Consider the following 15,536-nt stretch of genomic DNA (forward strand, 5'->3'; position numbering starts at 1 on the left):
ACGCCCCTTATGGCGATATGCAAACACTTAACCTGCACGTTCACCCTGCTTATGTACATCGAAATCAGCTTTCTACGTGTCACATGGTCCATGCTAAACTAAACATTCTGAACTTTCCTATGAGATTCATCATCTACCCCCACAAACGTAACTATTTATTTATATATATATATGTTATATATATATATAATGTTACATTTTTGCTGATTTCCAATAAGGAATGTCAGGTTACATTTTTTTTTTTGTCAATTGGACAGGATTGATTTGACTACCTTAGCTCCAGGTTCACCAATTCCTTCTGGTCCGAGCTCTCCTTGTGGCCCTGGTAGACCTCGCAGACCCTGTGGGGAAAAACATGTTGATAACACATTTCATCCAAAACTTTATGAAGTTCACAATTGTGGACATATTATACTCATACTTGAAATTATGTTGCCTCCTAATGCATACACGAGGTGTTTATTGTTCACGACGATGATGATGATGATGAACTAATCACTGCTATTATTATTGTCTCCCCTCTGCTCTCTCTCGTTCCCTCCCCTCGCCTCTCTCTCTCTCTCTCCCTCTACTATTTCCAGGTTGTTCTTTACCTTGTTCATATTGCCCAACTGCGGTCTTGTTTCCCCCCCCCCCCCCCCCCCCCCCCACCTTCTTTACGGTACCCTCTTGTATAAAAAGGCAAATGTAAATCATTCCAATCCTTGAAGAACCTATGAAGATAAACATCTTGTGGGTAAAAATTTTCCAGATTCATGTCATTTATGATCAGTTACATTGAAATCAGCACAATTCAAAACATTGACTTTTTCAGATATAAATATTTTTATTTAAATAAATAAATAAATATTTAGATATAAATATAAATATTTCAGATATATATCAGATATAAATATTTCAGAATTAAAATCGCTATTAATCACCATTCCCTCATCTTAATTTACTTTAAGAAACATCCAATGCTTATATATTTGTAAATTTTCACTACAATTAAGTTACATTGCGTGCTATCACAATCATTCTTTGCAAAACAAGATACAACAATAAAAAGTGGTAAACGTTAACCGAATGAAGATTTGGAAACATGATCAATGAGTGTTAAAAATTTGATATATTTTCAAGGATACATTTCATTAAGACAATAATATGAAGGCATTGCTCAGTTTGCGGAAATCGTGCTTATTGTGTTTTGTATGTTAGACCATGTTAGAAATTTTGTATGTTAGAAACACTTTTCTCTTCTTGTCTTGTCTTTTTAGCTTGAAAAACATGGACATGCACATGACTCGATTGACTCGGTTCACATGTCATCACATGACTCGGTTGCATCTCCCTGCTGTCTGATGTTGTCTTCCATTTCCAGTGATGGAATTTTGATACCTGCAACCCTCCTGGTATATCCCACATCTTCTTACAGGTAATGTTTGTTTGTCCATCGACTGTCCACCTGCTCCCTTCTGCCTTTTAAGATGAACGTCCTCATCCTTATTTCTTTATCGTTTTGATTCTTCATGAGCCTTGACTTTGTTTGTAGAAGAAGAAAGAGCACACACAGTACGTACACACAACTAATTAGCACAGAAAGGGGGGAGTAACATGAAAATGAAACATGCGAGTCATACCGATGGTCCTGGATAGCCCTCTCCTTTCAGTCCGATAGGTCCAGGTAATCCAGGAAGTCCACGATCTCCCTGCATTCAGTGCATTGAGTTCGACACAATTAGTCAATTTTCATTTTAACACATAGTTATTAATTATTCATTATTACCTAATAGCAGGAATCAAATGACAATGACAAATCCATGATGTAAACTAATTTCCTGTACGATTGTCATTACGTACGTTTTAATCAATCAGTGTTCCAATCACTGTGTCATTTTTTCATTGTTGTTCCGGAATTTAATAAAACTTTAATAAAGAGTGTAATTTAATAAAACGAGGAAGGAGGTTCCACAAGTGAGATAAGAGGGGATCAAAGGAGTGGACGTGAGCACAGAACCTGGATTATGAGACTTTCTGAAGGAGGACTTGTTGGAAGCTCAAATCCAGCAACTCCCTCATTGTGAAAACATGTTTACCTGTTTGCTGTGTAGCATCACTTTCATTTATTGCATTTAAAATTGTTGAATTATTTGTGTAAATTAATGTTCATGCCTGAATAGTTTTCCCTGTACATAGTGAATTATAATTGTATGTGATAAATGTTAAGTTCATTTCGCATAACTAGTCCTTCTTGTGGTTCCGTGCCCAATGGTGCCTCTTTTAGGCCCTCAGGAGATGGTTATATTAACCACAGCACTTACCTGGTCAGTAAACACATATTTTTCTTGCTGGGGGTCCATTTTTGAAACGTGCGCCCAATGGTCAGACAGCCACCCACATTTGTCACTGAATCCTCCCACCAAAGTGCCGAAGAAGTGATATGGACGCCATCTTGTTTACTGGTGGGCCTAACATTAGGCCTATAGGGCTCTGCTCATAATACACTGCCTTGCTTTGTTGATTCAGATTTCCATTGGCTTTGGTTGGGTCGAGTGTTCAATTCTTAGTAAGGTTTAATCGAGTCTATACACCCTTTCCTAAAAAAAATAGTATTACGTATTGTTATGTCAGTGGGGTAGTGATGACTTTAGACCAGGTAGATTTGTACAGGTAGCTTGCTCTGATTGTCGTGTAGAAACCACCATGTAATAAGTACCTGTTTAGCCCGGATGTCAGATAAGTTGTATATCTGTCCCTGTCATGAGGGGGTGGGGCATGTTAACAAGCTTAGGGAATAGGGATAAATTATCCCTTGTACGTCTTACCCTTGGTGATTTATCCTTTGTCCCTTTTGGCACAGCACAGACATGTAGTCCAAATCGCCCAATAGTTGCAATTAATGGACAATAAAACCAAACGGGGGCTAGTTATGAACACTGCCGATAGCACAGCAGCGTCTGCATCGCCACAAAGACAAGCAGGCCAAGAGCCACGCCCAGAAGGGCCGTGATTGGGCGGGAGTTGACCAACAGGAAGGCTGGGATAAGAAGGAACTCGCTGATTGGTGAAGAAAAGGGCGAGGAGGAAGCATCACGCTGATTGGTGGAGCGTGACCGATGATGTCAGAAAGTGGACTGCGCGCTGATTGGTGGAGAGCTGAGCCTGTGGTGTTCGCCTGCGCTGATTGGAGGAGAAGCGCTGATGACGTCAGGGCGGGACGTAAAAAGAACGCTCGAACCGGCCTCCTTCTTCTTGTTCTCCTGATTCTCTTGTGCCTCTTATCCCTCTTGTGCCAGTGCGTTCTGGATGTCACAGTAGACGGCTGTGTGCTGACGATTTCCCCTTTTCTTCTTCACGTTCTGGACCTCGGTGCGGGCGGCAGGGTGCCGAGACGTTGCTGGTGGACGAGAGGCGGAAGAGCCACGGACGTTGAGCTGCAAGTTTCCAGGCAGGAGGGATGAGTGGACGTGTGCTGCAGCGTGAAAAGGCGCATCGAGGCCTACCTAGCGCCCAGGTGTGCCATTGACCTCCGGGGCCTTGACGATTCCTGACGAGACCCCACGAGCTGATCAGCGATAAGTGCACTACATAATCACACTATTATTTTATCCAGTTTACTTTTCCCTTTGTCTGTGTTTAAGTCTGGTGTGGGGGACATCCTGGTTAGGAATTTAGTTTTACCGTCGCGTTTTTCTTGTTACCGGCATTCCGTTTAAGAAATCCGTTTATTTTTGTACATTTTAAATCCGGTTCGTGTGAGTTATTTTTTGCAGGTTCGGGAACTGTCGGCGGACCACAGGTAAAACCATTCATCGCTTCCTTTCCCTTTCCTTCCCCGCATATATCGAGTCCACATTTGATCAGTGGCTCGGAGTAAAGCTTGCTCGGCTAATCTGTTTCCTGGTAAAGATTTTAATCACCAGAAACACGACAGTATTTTTGAATGGCAAAATTTGAATCAATGTGTATTAAGTCCATGTTTCCCAATCAGCCCGTGACTGGATTTTTAAAGCCAAATCAGTCACATTTCATGGCAAATCTCATTCCATGAATGGCCATGTGCAGGTTTTATGACCAGGTTTTTTATACAATGACCATGCCCACACACACATTTTTACTTTCGAACTTGTATATTTCCCCTTGTGTTGCATATGAGTCTGTGTGGGGACGTCCCGTTAAGAATCTTATTTTGCCATGTGTTATTTTGTTCGCCGGCATTTCTTCAATAAAGCTGGTATTTTTTTGTACATTATAAATCCGTGTCGGTTGAATTAATCATTTTTCCCACCATTCTTTGCCTGACTCTTTTTCCACATATGTGATGATGAGGCACTAATCCAGAAAAATTGTAGGTAATACATTTGAAGGCAACCAAGAAAAACAACGAGTCCGTCATTGGCACACAAAGCAAATTGTTGGTTTTGCAGCATGATAAATCAGGGAATTGAGAGGAAAGGATAAAGTTGTGATTGTCCTGCAATAAATCAAACAAAGGTCTTCAATGAGACCTCTGAGCAATTGTTCTCAAACAAATATCAAGGTGGGTGCATTTTTGTGCCTCTTGCACTAATATTTTTGGAACTACTCCAAACAAAGAAGTCGAAGTAGCAAAGACAGAATGTCCATACCTTAGGACCAGAAAGGCCAAAGCCTGTTTCTCCGATAAGGCCAGGTGGTCCTGACGGACCAAGCTCACCCTGGAAAACAAGAACAAAAAGGGAACACGTCACAATGTTAGGTGTGTGTGCCCTAAAAAGACACACTACAACACAATACTACACAGAACTACACAGAACTACACACTACCACCACACAACAGCAGTCTGCAAAGCTCCGAGGGTGGAGTTCTAAATAATGACAGTTCAGATATCTGATAGGGTTGAGCAGATATAATTTCCCTTCATCTCCCAACTGATTTTACTGGGACCTTGTTGCACATTTTTTCCTTGTTCATCAAACTCCTGGGTCTCACGCTCAGACATGATCTCTTTGGGCAAACTACATTTCAATGTTGACCTCCAAAGCCAGCTGGCGAATGGGCATCCTCCATCATACAAAGTCCTTCCTTGGCACACCTGTACTCCTACAAGGCCTTCATCCACAGCTTGATGGAGTACTGCTCTCCCCTCAGGGCTGGTGCTTTTTCCTCACATCCTCCTCAGCTTTACATCATGGAAACCAAAACCTTCAAGATTATTGTAATCTCTCACAATGAAGCTGAGTCTATGGGCCTATCAATTCGCCATCACGGACAGTTCGGTGGTGTCTCTGACTTTCACCACCTCCTTTTTGGTCTTGCACCCTCCTCATGCAGTCAGTCCTTCCACCTCTCATTGGTTTTGCACTGCTTCCTGTTCCCCACCTTAAATTCCCCCAAAGATTAAGTTTTTTTGGTAGTCTTGTGTCCATGCATTCCAGGTATCCAAGCCACCTAACCTTGTTACTCCTAATCAGGGCTTCAATTCTGGTCACCTGGGCTTTGACGAGGACGGTTTTGCTTGGTGTATGGTGAAACCAGCAGATGCCTAGAATGAGGCTGAGGTATCTCTGTTGAAATACCTCAATCCTCCTGATGTGGCTGATGTCGGTGTACCAGGTTTGGCTTCCATATCGGAGGGAAGGTAGGACATACTGCTTGATGAATTCAGACATTGGTGTGTATACTGAGGTAGCTGCTCTTCCATACTCTCCTAAGGATTGGGTACATCATAAAAAACCTTCATAGTGTGGTCCAGCAAAGCAAAATATGATCATATTATGTCCCAAAAACAGTTTCAGTTGTACAGGGTGTACAACACAACAACAACATGCATTTTAAGGCCATTTTCCCTGCTCGAGCGGGGGTTAGCCTTGCGGTCCCCATGACAATCTTCTCCATCTTGCCCTATTTTCTGCATCTCCCCTTGTTAACCCCCTTGCCCGCATTTCTTCTTCCACCATCTTTAGCCAAGTCTTTCTCGGTCTTCCCCGTCCTCTACTTCCTTCTACATTCATTTCCATCATTCTTCTCAACCAGTCACTTTCATCCTTCCTCAACACATGACCAAACCATCTCAATCTGTTCCTCTTCACAGCATCCATCACAGGCTCTATTCCCATCATCTTTCGCAATTCATCATTTGTCTTCCTCTCTCTCAACGATACTCCACACATCCAGCGAACCATTCGCATTTCCACCCTTTCCAGCCTTCGTTGCTGCTCTACGTTCATTACCCATGTCTCGCTCCCATAAATCATAACACTTCTCACACATGCAGCATACACCTTTCCCTTCAGCTTCAACGACACTCCCCTCCTCATCAGCACGCCACTCAATTCCCGAAACTTCAAACAAACAAAGGACAAACTGTACAGGGTGTCCCAGATAAAAATTATCACTCTGTGTTAATTTAACATTTTTTTGTATTTCATATCAAAAACATTACAGTATAATCCCAATTTTTTTTTCAGGTGTACAGAGTGTTCCATAACAAGGTATGATTTTGTGTAAATATTGCCATTTTGAATTACCCACCTAAGGTAGGCCGAAATGAGCACTCCAGCCCGTCTAAGGTAGACGATTGCCGATGCTAGTACGGGCAATGATCACGTCATCAGGAAGCAGAAACAGCAGTGAAAGAGTGACAAATATATACCATTTGAGGTTGTTGTTGTTTTTGTTGTTATTCCCAGATTCCTCTGGAGTAATCTGGTTGCCCAAGATTGATTGTGAACATTTGCATAACGGACCATTTAAAATGGCAACTGAAGTTACACGATTAAAATAGTTTATTAAATGCTGAAAGGCCAAAATAGTTTACTAATAAACTACCAACTTATATGTGCAAGTTGTGAATGTTCTTCATATTGTTTGTTTACCTTTGGTCCCACTAGCCCTTGACCAGGTGGTCCAGGAGTTCCAATTCTTCCAACAGCCCCAGGCTCTCCCTGATGGTGAAAAGTGACATAAAGTAGGGGCACATGTTAAACACAGGTGTGCATGGATCATGATCAATAGACCCCGAACGCCATTTGCAACTATTAACTCTGGTTGGATCATCCCAACCAAAGTCGTGTTACCGTAGCTGTGAGCTAAGCAAGGTAAATAGGGACCATCCCAGCAGTTACATGACAGACCCTAGTCAGTTGGACGAGCGAAACTAACATCACGTAACCGCACCTGAGATTGAACTTGTATAACAAATCCGACCTCGACAAATGCCTCAGCAGTCTTATGTCATCAACAAAACAGCCAGAATAAGATGGTTTCTTAAAGAAATGGCCTTTATTGCCCATAACAAAAAGAAGGCAAGCATTTACAACAGCAGGCGAAGCAGGTATTTACAGGCAAATGGAAAAATGAAATCGCATACCTGTATAATAATTAGAGCACTCAAACACTCCCTTTATCCCCTACTTCCCGCCCTCGGGTCCTTATCTGCAATGACAACACTCTACGGTACATATGCCGGCATCGTGTATCCAATCTGAAAGAGAGAGATTGGCGATTGGCAAAGAAAGATCGGCTGAATGATTGGCGATGAAGATGAGCAAATAAACAAAGAAATGGGAAAGGATGGACTCCTGCACACCTTACACTTGTTGACTCTGGCTCCCACGTCCTGACTGAGGCTAAGACTCTCCGAGCTCGCTCCCTTCCTGTACCTTACACCTTGGCCTAGGTGTTTCCCCATGGTGCTGTGACGTCGCTCACAGCATGTGTGGAATGCGTCTCCAGACAAGGCACCTGAGGTTCCCTGTGCAGGTGCGGTGCGGTGCTGTGCACTCATGGAACATAGAGAATGTGCCTCATGACAGGGCACCTGAGGTTCCCTGCGCAGGTATGGTGCTGTGCACTCGTGCAACATAGAGAATGTGCCTCATGACAGGGCACCTGAGGTTCCCTGTGCAGGTACGGTGCTGTGCACTCGTGGAACATAGAGAATGCGAACATAGAGAATAGAGAGTCATCAGCAAAGAGATAGAGAGGATTTTCAAGAGAGTCAGAGAGATCATTGATGAAGACCAGAAAAAGCAAAGGGCCCAGAACACTGCCTTGGGGAACTCCAGCCTGAACAGGAAGGGGAGATGAGAGAAACCCATTCAGGGCCGCACGTTGACTACGACTAGAGAGGAAGTCCGCAAGCCAAGCGTGGAGATTTCCATGGATACCATAGGAGGAGAGTTTGGCGAGCAGAGCGGGGTGCCAGACCATATCGAAGGCACGTGATATGTCAAGGGAGACCGTTATAATTTCCTGTTTGACATTGAGGACCTCAATCCATTGTTGAGACAGCAGAAGCAGCATGTCCAGAGTAGAGTGACCTGGTCTGAAACCAAATTGATGATCAGAGATCAAACCATTTGAGAAGAGGAAAGATTTGATATCCAAAGCAATGATGGATTCCATGACTTTGCTGATAATTGGGAGAAGGCTGATTGGTCTGTAGTTGCAAGGATCTGTTTTTGCACCTTTTTGTGTAAAGCGGTGATGTTGGCTGATTTCCAAGGTGATGGAAGATGACCTTGAGCAAAAGACAGGGTTGAAGAGAACAGAGAGAGGGAGTGAAAGAGCGGCGGAGCAGGATTTTAGGACCCGTGGACTGATGCAGTCAGGTCCAGTTGCAGAATCAGGGTCGAGGGTTGACAGAAACTTTTCCACCTTGTCAGGAGAGAAGGACATGGAGTCCAGGAACAGCTGGGTGTTCTTCCGTTGGATTTGCGTTCCAGGAGGCGAAGGCAAGTTGTTTCTGGGCAACTGCCTCACCACAAGATTCCGTGTACCATGGATGGGAGGAAGGGTATGACAACTGAAGACGAGATGGGATAAATCTGTGCATGAGAGAGAACAATTTACTTTGGAAGAAAATCCCAGGATGAGTTGATGTCAGAGGCGTTAGAGATGGGAGACCAGTCCAAATGATTGATGGCTGCTTGAAGACCGTGCCAGTTGGCCTGAGTGAAATGCCAGACTCGTCGACGCTGAGGAGGCTCTCTGAGAATGGTCAAGAGAGATGTCCACTTTAACAAGCACATGATCAGATGAGCCGATTGGAGCAGAAGAAGAGCAGCAGACATTTGCAGGGAAGTCAGTCATAACCAAGTCTAAAAGAGAAGATGCTCCGTTGCCTGAGATCTGGGTCGGGAAATTGGACAGATTGTGTCAATCCCAGTGAGTCGCAGAAGTCCTTTGCTGAGGAGCCATGGCTAGTGAGAGAGGTACACACACCCAGCCAACTGGCATGGTGACAATTGAAATCACCACATATGAGGAAGAGAGAGTTGGGATGAGTTGATAGAAGTTGGTCCATATTATCAGACAGTGAGATGTAGATTGAGTCATCACTGTTTGGTGGACAGTACAACACACATATGAACAAAGGGTGGGAGCGAAGGGGAAGCCGTAGCCAGAGGTACTCCTGGGGGTGGGGTGGAGAGAGGGCAGTGCAGGGCGATTGAGGAAGAGAGTTTTTGATAAAGATAGCAACCCCACCTCCAGGACGAGGCTCAGGTCTATCATACCGGAGGAGGGAGTAACCTGGGAGAGATACCAAGGAATCAGAGACATCATGAAGGAGGAAAGTTTCTGTTAAGCAGATCAAGTCTAGTTTGTCAGAAACAACCTGTATGGAGAGATCAGTCAAATTTGAGCGAAGGCCCGGATGTTTGAGGTCCATACTGTTAATGAAGGGGAAGGGGAAGCATCGGATACAGAACTGGGGGGGGGGGGGGAGGGATGAGGAATGGGTAAGATGTGGAAGAGGAAGAAGAGGTAAGGAGAGCTGTTGAAAGTGTGTCAGAGATTTCAGAATAGCTAGGATAAAGGGAAGGATGGGGTGGACAAAAGTTTTGATGGTGATTGGGTGAGGCACAGTGAAGTGTTATTTGAGGGGGGGGGGGGGGGAGCAGAGCGAGGCAGAAGGTTGGGGGAGATGGAGGTGAGAGTTGGAAGGGGGAAGAAGCGGGGAGGACACTTTGAGGAGTAGGGGTGAGAGGGGGGAAATGGAGAAAAAATGAGGGTGGGGAGATTTGAAGGGGAGGGGCGAGGGGGGAGTTTATGAGGGTAGGGGTTAGGGGGGAGTTTAGGAGGGAAGGGGCAAGGGGAGGGATTTGAAAGGGATGGGGGATTGGGGTGCTTAAGAGGGGGGGTGAGGGGGAGTCTCAGAGGGGAGGGTTGCGGGGGGAGTTTAGGAGGGAAGGGGCAAGGTGGGAGATTTGAAAGGGATGGGTGATGGGGAGATTGGGAGGGGAGGGGTGAGATTGGATTTTAGAAAGTGTACGATTAATGGGAAACGAAAATTTATTGAAAAATGAGTTTCTCGTTACCTTCGATTCAAAGATATGTTTAAGGACACTGGAGGGGGGATGGAGTGCAGGAGAGTTTAGGGAATGTAGAAAAGAGGCACTGAAAGAGATGGAATTTTTTTTTGGGATGGAAGGATTTGGTGAGCAAGTCGAAAGCACCCTTTTAAAGAAGAAGAAGAAAAAGGTGTTATAATATACGACAGAACACTACTTCAGGGGAAAGTTTAAACATTTTTAAATTGAGCAGTGAAAACTATCTGGGGGTCTGGGGGTATCTGGGGGTATGTTTTTATACAGGTATGAAAGATTAACACCAATAATCTTCTGAGGGACACACGACAGGTACACATACCGAAAGATAAATAAAGTTTCAACAAAAATACAATTGTGAACAATTACTTAACTTCGAAAGCGTGAGAGCGTGGACAGCTTCGAAAAACCGTGCCGTCGCTGACAAAGATCTCGCGAGATCTGTATACATATACATATACATACGCTAAAAACATATATATGTATATGTATATGTATATATATGTATATATATATATATATATATATATATATATATATATATATATATATATATATATATATATAGTGATCCAGAAAACCTGGGCCCATTTTGAAGAACGATACCTGCAACAAACAACTAAGTTTATTATTGTTCTTTGGTGCAAAACAAAACACGATTACTCATGAAACAGTCTAATCAGTCTAATGTACATGAAACAGGTCAGTTCAAATGTTCAAACTGCACTCTGACACACTATGACACACAGTTCTGCATGTTTCAGTCGTTAAGGCAGCAGTCTCATTACGGATGAATTGTTTAAAGTCTCTAAGGGTCGTAGGATTTCTTGCATACACTTTGTGTTTGAGGAAATCCCAAAGGAAGAAATCACAGGTTGTTATTAAATCACAAGACTGCGGCGGCCATTCAACCGGACCACGACGGCCAATCCATTTGTCTGTAAAGTTCAAATCAAGGGCCTGGTGTACACTGGCAGCATAATGAGCAGGGGCACCATCATGCATGAACCACATTTGGCCATCATTGAGTGGAAATACATGCTGCTCCAACATTAGAAGGTAATTTGCAGCATTCAGATTTTCTTCCAAAAATATTGGTCCAACAATGTCTTCAGAAGATATGCCGGTCCAGACGGACACACGAGCTTGATACTGGACGTTGTGCTCAACAGTAAATAGTGGGTTGTCTGCTGCCCTTATCATGCTGTTATGACGATTCACAGAATTAGATAAAGTAAACTTGGATTCATCTGACCTCAAGTTCCTGTTCTGCAAATCATTGTCCATATCCATTAACCCAAGCAATGTCACATGCCTCAACGCACCTGTCAAAATCATCCTCAGATAGTTGGTGAATTAATCAGGGCATGTATGGTTTTGCATTAAAGTCTTTTAGTAGTCTTCAAATGACTGAAACAACTAAAACAACTTGCCTTCGCCTCCTGGAAGGCAAATCCAACGGAGGGCAATCTCATTTCCTTTCACAAAGCCTGGAACAAGTGTATGTCTACCCTCAGGAGGGCCAGGAAACAATATCTCGCCACTCTCAAGACTGAACTCTCAAACCTGTCTCCCTCTTCCAAATCCTGGTGGCGTCTTGTCAAATCCGTTTCTGGTGTTTGTTCCCCCTCCATCCCCTCCCTTACCTCAAACGGCTACACAGCTGACTCCGCACGTGACATAGCCGAATGCCTCAAGTCTGTGTTTGCCTCAAAATATTGTGATCCAAACCCGTCTCTCTCTGTACCCAACGTACCCAGTCGTACCAAGCTGCTCCTGGACTCCATGTCCTTCTCTCCTGACAAGGTCGAGAAGTTTCTGTCAATCATCGACTCTGATTCTGCAACTGGACCAGACGGCATCAGCCCACGGGTCCTAAAATCCTGCTTTCCGCTCTAACTCACCCTCTATCTGTTCTCTTCACCCTCTCTTTTGCTCAAGGTCGTCTGCCTTCATCTTGGAAATCAGCCAACATTACCGCTGTACACAAAAAAAGGTGCAAAAACAGATACTTGCAACCGACAGACCAATCAGCCTGCTATCAATCATCAGCAAAGTCATGGAATCCATCATTGCTTCGGATATCAAATCCTTCCTCTTCTCCAATGGCTTGATATCCGATCATGAGTTTGGATTCAGACCAGGTCATTCTACTCTGGACATGCTGCTTCTGCTGTCTCAACAATGGATGGAGGTCCTCAATGTCAAACAGGAAATTAGAGCTGTCTCCCTTGATATATCACGTGCCTTCGATACGGTCTGGCACCCCGCTCTGCTCACCAAACTCTCCTCCTATGATATCCATGGAAATCTGCATGCATGGCTTGCGGACTTCCTCTCTGGTCGTAGTCAACGTGTGGCCCTGAATGGATTTATCTCATCTCCCCTTCCTGTTCAGGCTGGAGTTCCCCAAGGCAGTGTTCTGGGCCCTGTGCTTTTTCTGGTCTTCATCAATGATCTCACCGACTCTCTAGAAAATCCTCTCTATCTCTTTGCTGATGACTCCACTCTCTGCCACTCCATACCTCATCCCTCAGATCGGCAGTCCGCAGCCTCCTCGCTCTCTGCAGACGTGGTCAAAATCACAGACTGGTCAAACAAGTGGAACATGTCTTTCAATCCTGACAAATCTCAAAATCTCACTTTGTCTCTCAGAAAAGACCATCTGGACAACCCTCCCATCTACTTTCTCAACAATCCTCTCCAAGAAGTTCTGTCACTCAATCTCTTGGGTCTCACTATCTGCCATGATCTTTCCTGGGAAAAACACATTTCCAAGCTGGCCTCCAAAGCCAGTCGCCAACTGGGCATTCTCCGTTGTGTGAAGTCCTTCCTTGGCACACCTGAGCTCCTCACCACATACAAGGCTTTCATCCGCAGCTCAATGGAATACTGCTCTCCCCTCTGGGCTGGTGCTCCTGCCTCACACATCGCTCGGCTTCACGCTGTTGAAACCAAAGCTTTCAGAATCATTGGAATCTCCTGCGATGAAGCTAACTCTGAGGGCCTTTCACTCACTCACCACAGGCAGGTTGGTGGTCTTTCTGTCTTCTACCGGCTCCTCTCTGGCCTAGCCTCCCCAGCTCTCTCTGGGCTCTGTCCCCCAAGCACTCCTACAGGTCGCACAAGATCTGCCTGCAACCCTCTTCTGGTGAAACGGCCAAAATCAAGACTCTCTGCTCACCTTCACTCTTTCATTCCTCTTTTCTCCCGCCTCTGGAACAAACTCCCTCACTCTCTTCAATCCCACTCATCCCTCCAGGTCTTTAAAACAGCTGTTCACCACCATTTCTTATCTTCCCCCATCCAAAACCTTGGTCTTTTCTACCCCTGTTAATACACCCCAGATACACTTTCTGAAACACCGACTTCTTTCCTGGAAGTCCGAGCAGTGTCCATGTGTTTTTTTTTTCACCTCTCCCACCCCCCACACCCCTTCCCACGCCTCCTCCCCCCTCCAAGCCCTCTGCCTCCCACAGATCTCCCGATGTCCCTGCTCTCAAATGTTGTACTTGTGTGCTTCCCTCTCTCTCCCCATCTTGTCTCCCGCTCCCTTTATTGTATGTTTTGTGTGTACGTTTGTTTTTTTGTGATTGATGTTAGCTCTTACACGACCCTCGATCTTGTATGCAAAAAAAACCAAAAAAAACAAAACAATAAAAGACCCCAAAGACACAAAAGACAATTAAGACCCAAAAAGACTGAACAGATCCAAAACACCCTTAAAGGGGAACCCAAATGCAATTTGTCTGAAAAACCATTAGCAATCATTAATCATGGTCTAATCTGAAGGAAAAATGTTTTTATTTGCCAATCACAAAGTGCCGAAAAAAACCTAAGACTCGATTTTTGAGATTTCCACATTGTGAACTCACCGTGATCCTGCCAGCGACGGTACATAGAGAAATGTTGCATTGCGAGCTCGGATTCCGATACCGATTGGGGATGATGAAGGGGGGAGGGGGCGTGTGGGATTGTCGTGGGGTATTGTTAGCTGGGGTGACGGTTGACGGGGGAATGTGAGGGGATGGTAGAGTGGGGTGAGGATTGTGGGGCAGTCATGGGTATTGTTAGCTAGGGTGATGGATGACGGGGGAATGTGAGGGGATGGTGGAGTGGGGTGAGGGGTGTGGGGCAGTCATGGGTATTGTTAGCTCGGGTGACGGTTGAAGGGAATTTGTGGGAGAAAGTGGAGTGGGGGGAGGGGTGTGGCGTTATTATGGTATTGTTAGGTTGGGTGATGCTTGATGGGGGATTGTGAGGGGGTGGTGGAGGGGAGGGGAAAAGGGGGATGCGGGTTGGTTGTGGGTATTGTTAGCTAGGGTGACGTTTGATGTTTTTTTGTCTTGAAAATTGAGATGCCTCAAAAACCAAGGACACCAAAGTTGAACAGAAATCAGCAAGAGCAAAATTACCAAAGGAAATCAACAAGAAATCCAAGTCAAAGTTGTTGTGTCAGCAGAAAATATCCGATGGCAGAAAAATGTGTTGCCCGCTTGGAACAATATCGCCCGCAGGGAGGGTACTCTGCTCGTACAGTATATATATATAAGAATACAGTAAAAAAAATGTGGAAGTTTACCGCCATTGATGCACCATATTTTACACGTTAAATTAGTGCATCATTCCTGCTGTTTGATCCTTTATAACATTCCTAAAAACAGGACGTTTCCTGTTTGCAATTATTTTCATTTTCGTTTAACTGCCAAAAAAACTTTTCGCACTCGTTTGTGCTCATGTGCGATCGGGACAAATTCAGGGCCAAAGTAGTGCTGAACTGCAGGTTCGTGTTCCGATTTTGTTCCAATTTTGTTCTACAATGTTCAAAATATAACAACCAATTGAAATTAAGTAGTTTCTCGACCATCGGATGCAGACAGACTGACAGAGTGAACCTGTTATTTAACCCTGCTTTGTGCTTTGCACACGGTAAACAACATTGAATTGATGATTCATTAACGTCAGGTGTTCCATTACGCAGTCATAAAGGTAAAATAGATCACTTTTCATATTGCAGAATATACATCTATCAGGATTTATTGTTCGCTTAAAACAAAATGGCTAAAATTTCATTGGAAGATAGCTATCGAATAGAGACTGGCCTTGAAGTAGAGACGAGTCCACGCATTCATCACTCCGAATGAAAGACACCTGCCGCACTACCGTAGCATCCTCTGATCCTGTGAGCAAAACTGCACACAATATTCCTGAGGAGGCCCTCACTAAATTACTGCACAGAG

General features: G+C 44.4%; 1 protein-coding gene across 1 annotated transcript in view; it reads right to left on the reverse strand.

The window, feature by feature from the left end:
- Window positions 1-15,536, reverse strand: part of LOC137431901 (uncharacterized) — a 351,683-nt gene that overhangs the window by 107,529 nt on the left and 228,618 nt on the right. Inside the window, exons 21-24 of the mRNA XM_068123735.2 lie at window positions 6,841-6,909; window positions 4,611-4,679; window positions 1,623-1,691; window positions 273-341 (exon numbers count right to left, since the gene is read on the reverse strand). Of these exons, the coding sequence (XP_067979836.2) occupies window positions 273-341; window positions 1,623-1,691; window positions 4,611-4,679; window positions 6,841-6,909 (276 nt within the window). The remainder of the gene's footprint in view (window positions 1-272; window positions 342-1,622; window positions 1,692-4,610; window positions 4,680-6,840; window positions 6,910-15,536) is intronic.

Source organism: Myxine glutinosa, chromosome 7 (genome assembly GCF_964187855.1).
Source record: "Myxine glutinosa chromosome 7, kmMyxGlut1.1, whole genome shotgun sequence".
Lineage (NCBI taxonomy): Eukaryota > Metazoa > Chordata > Myxini > Myxiniformes > Myxinidae > Myxine > Myxine glutinosa.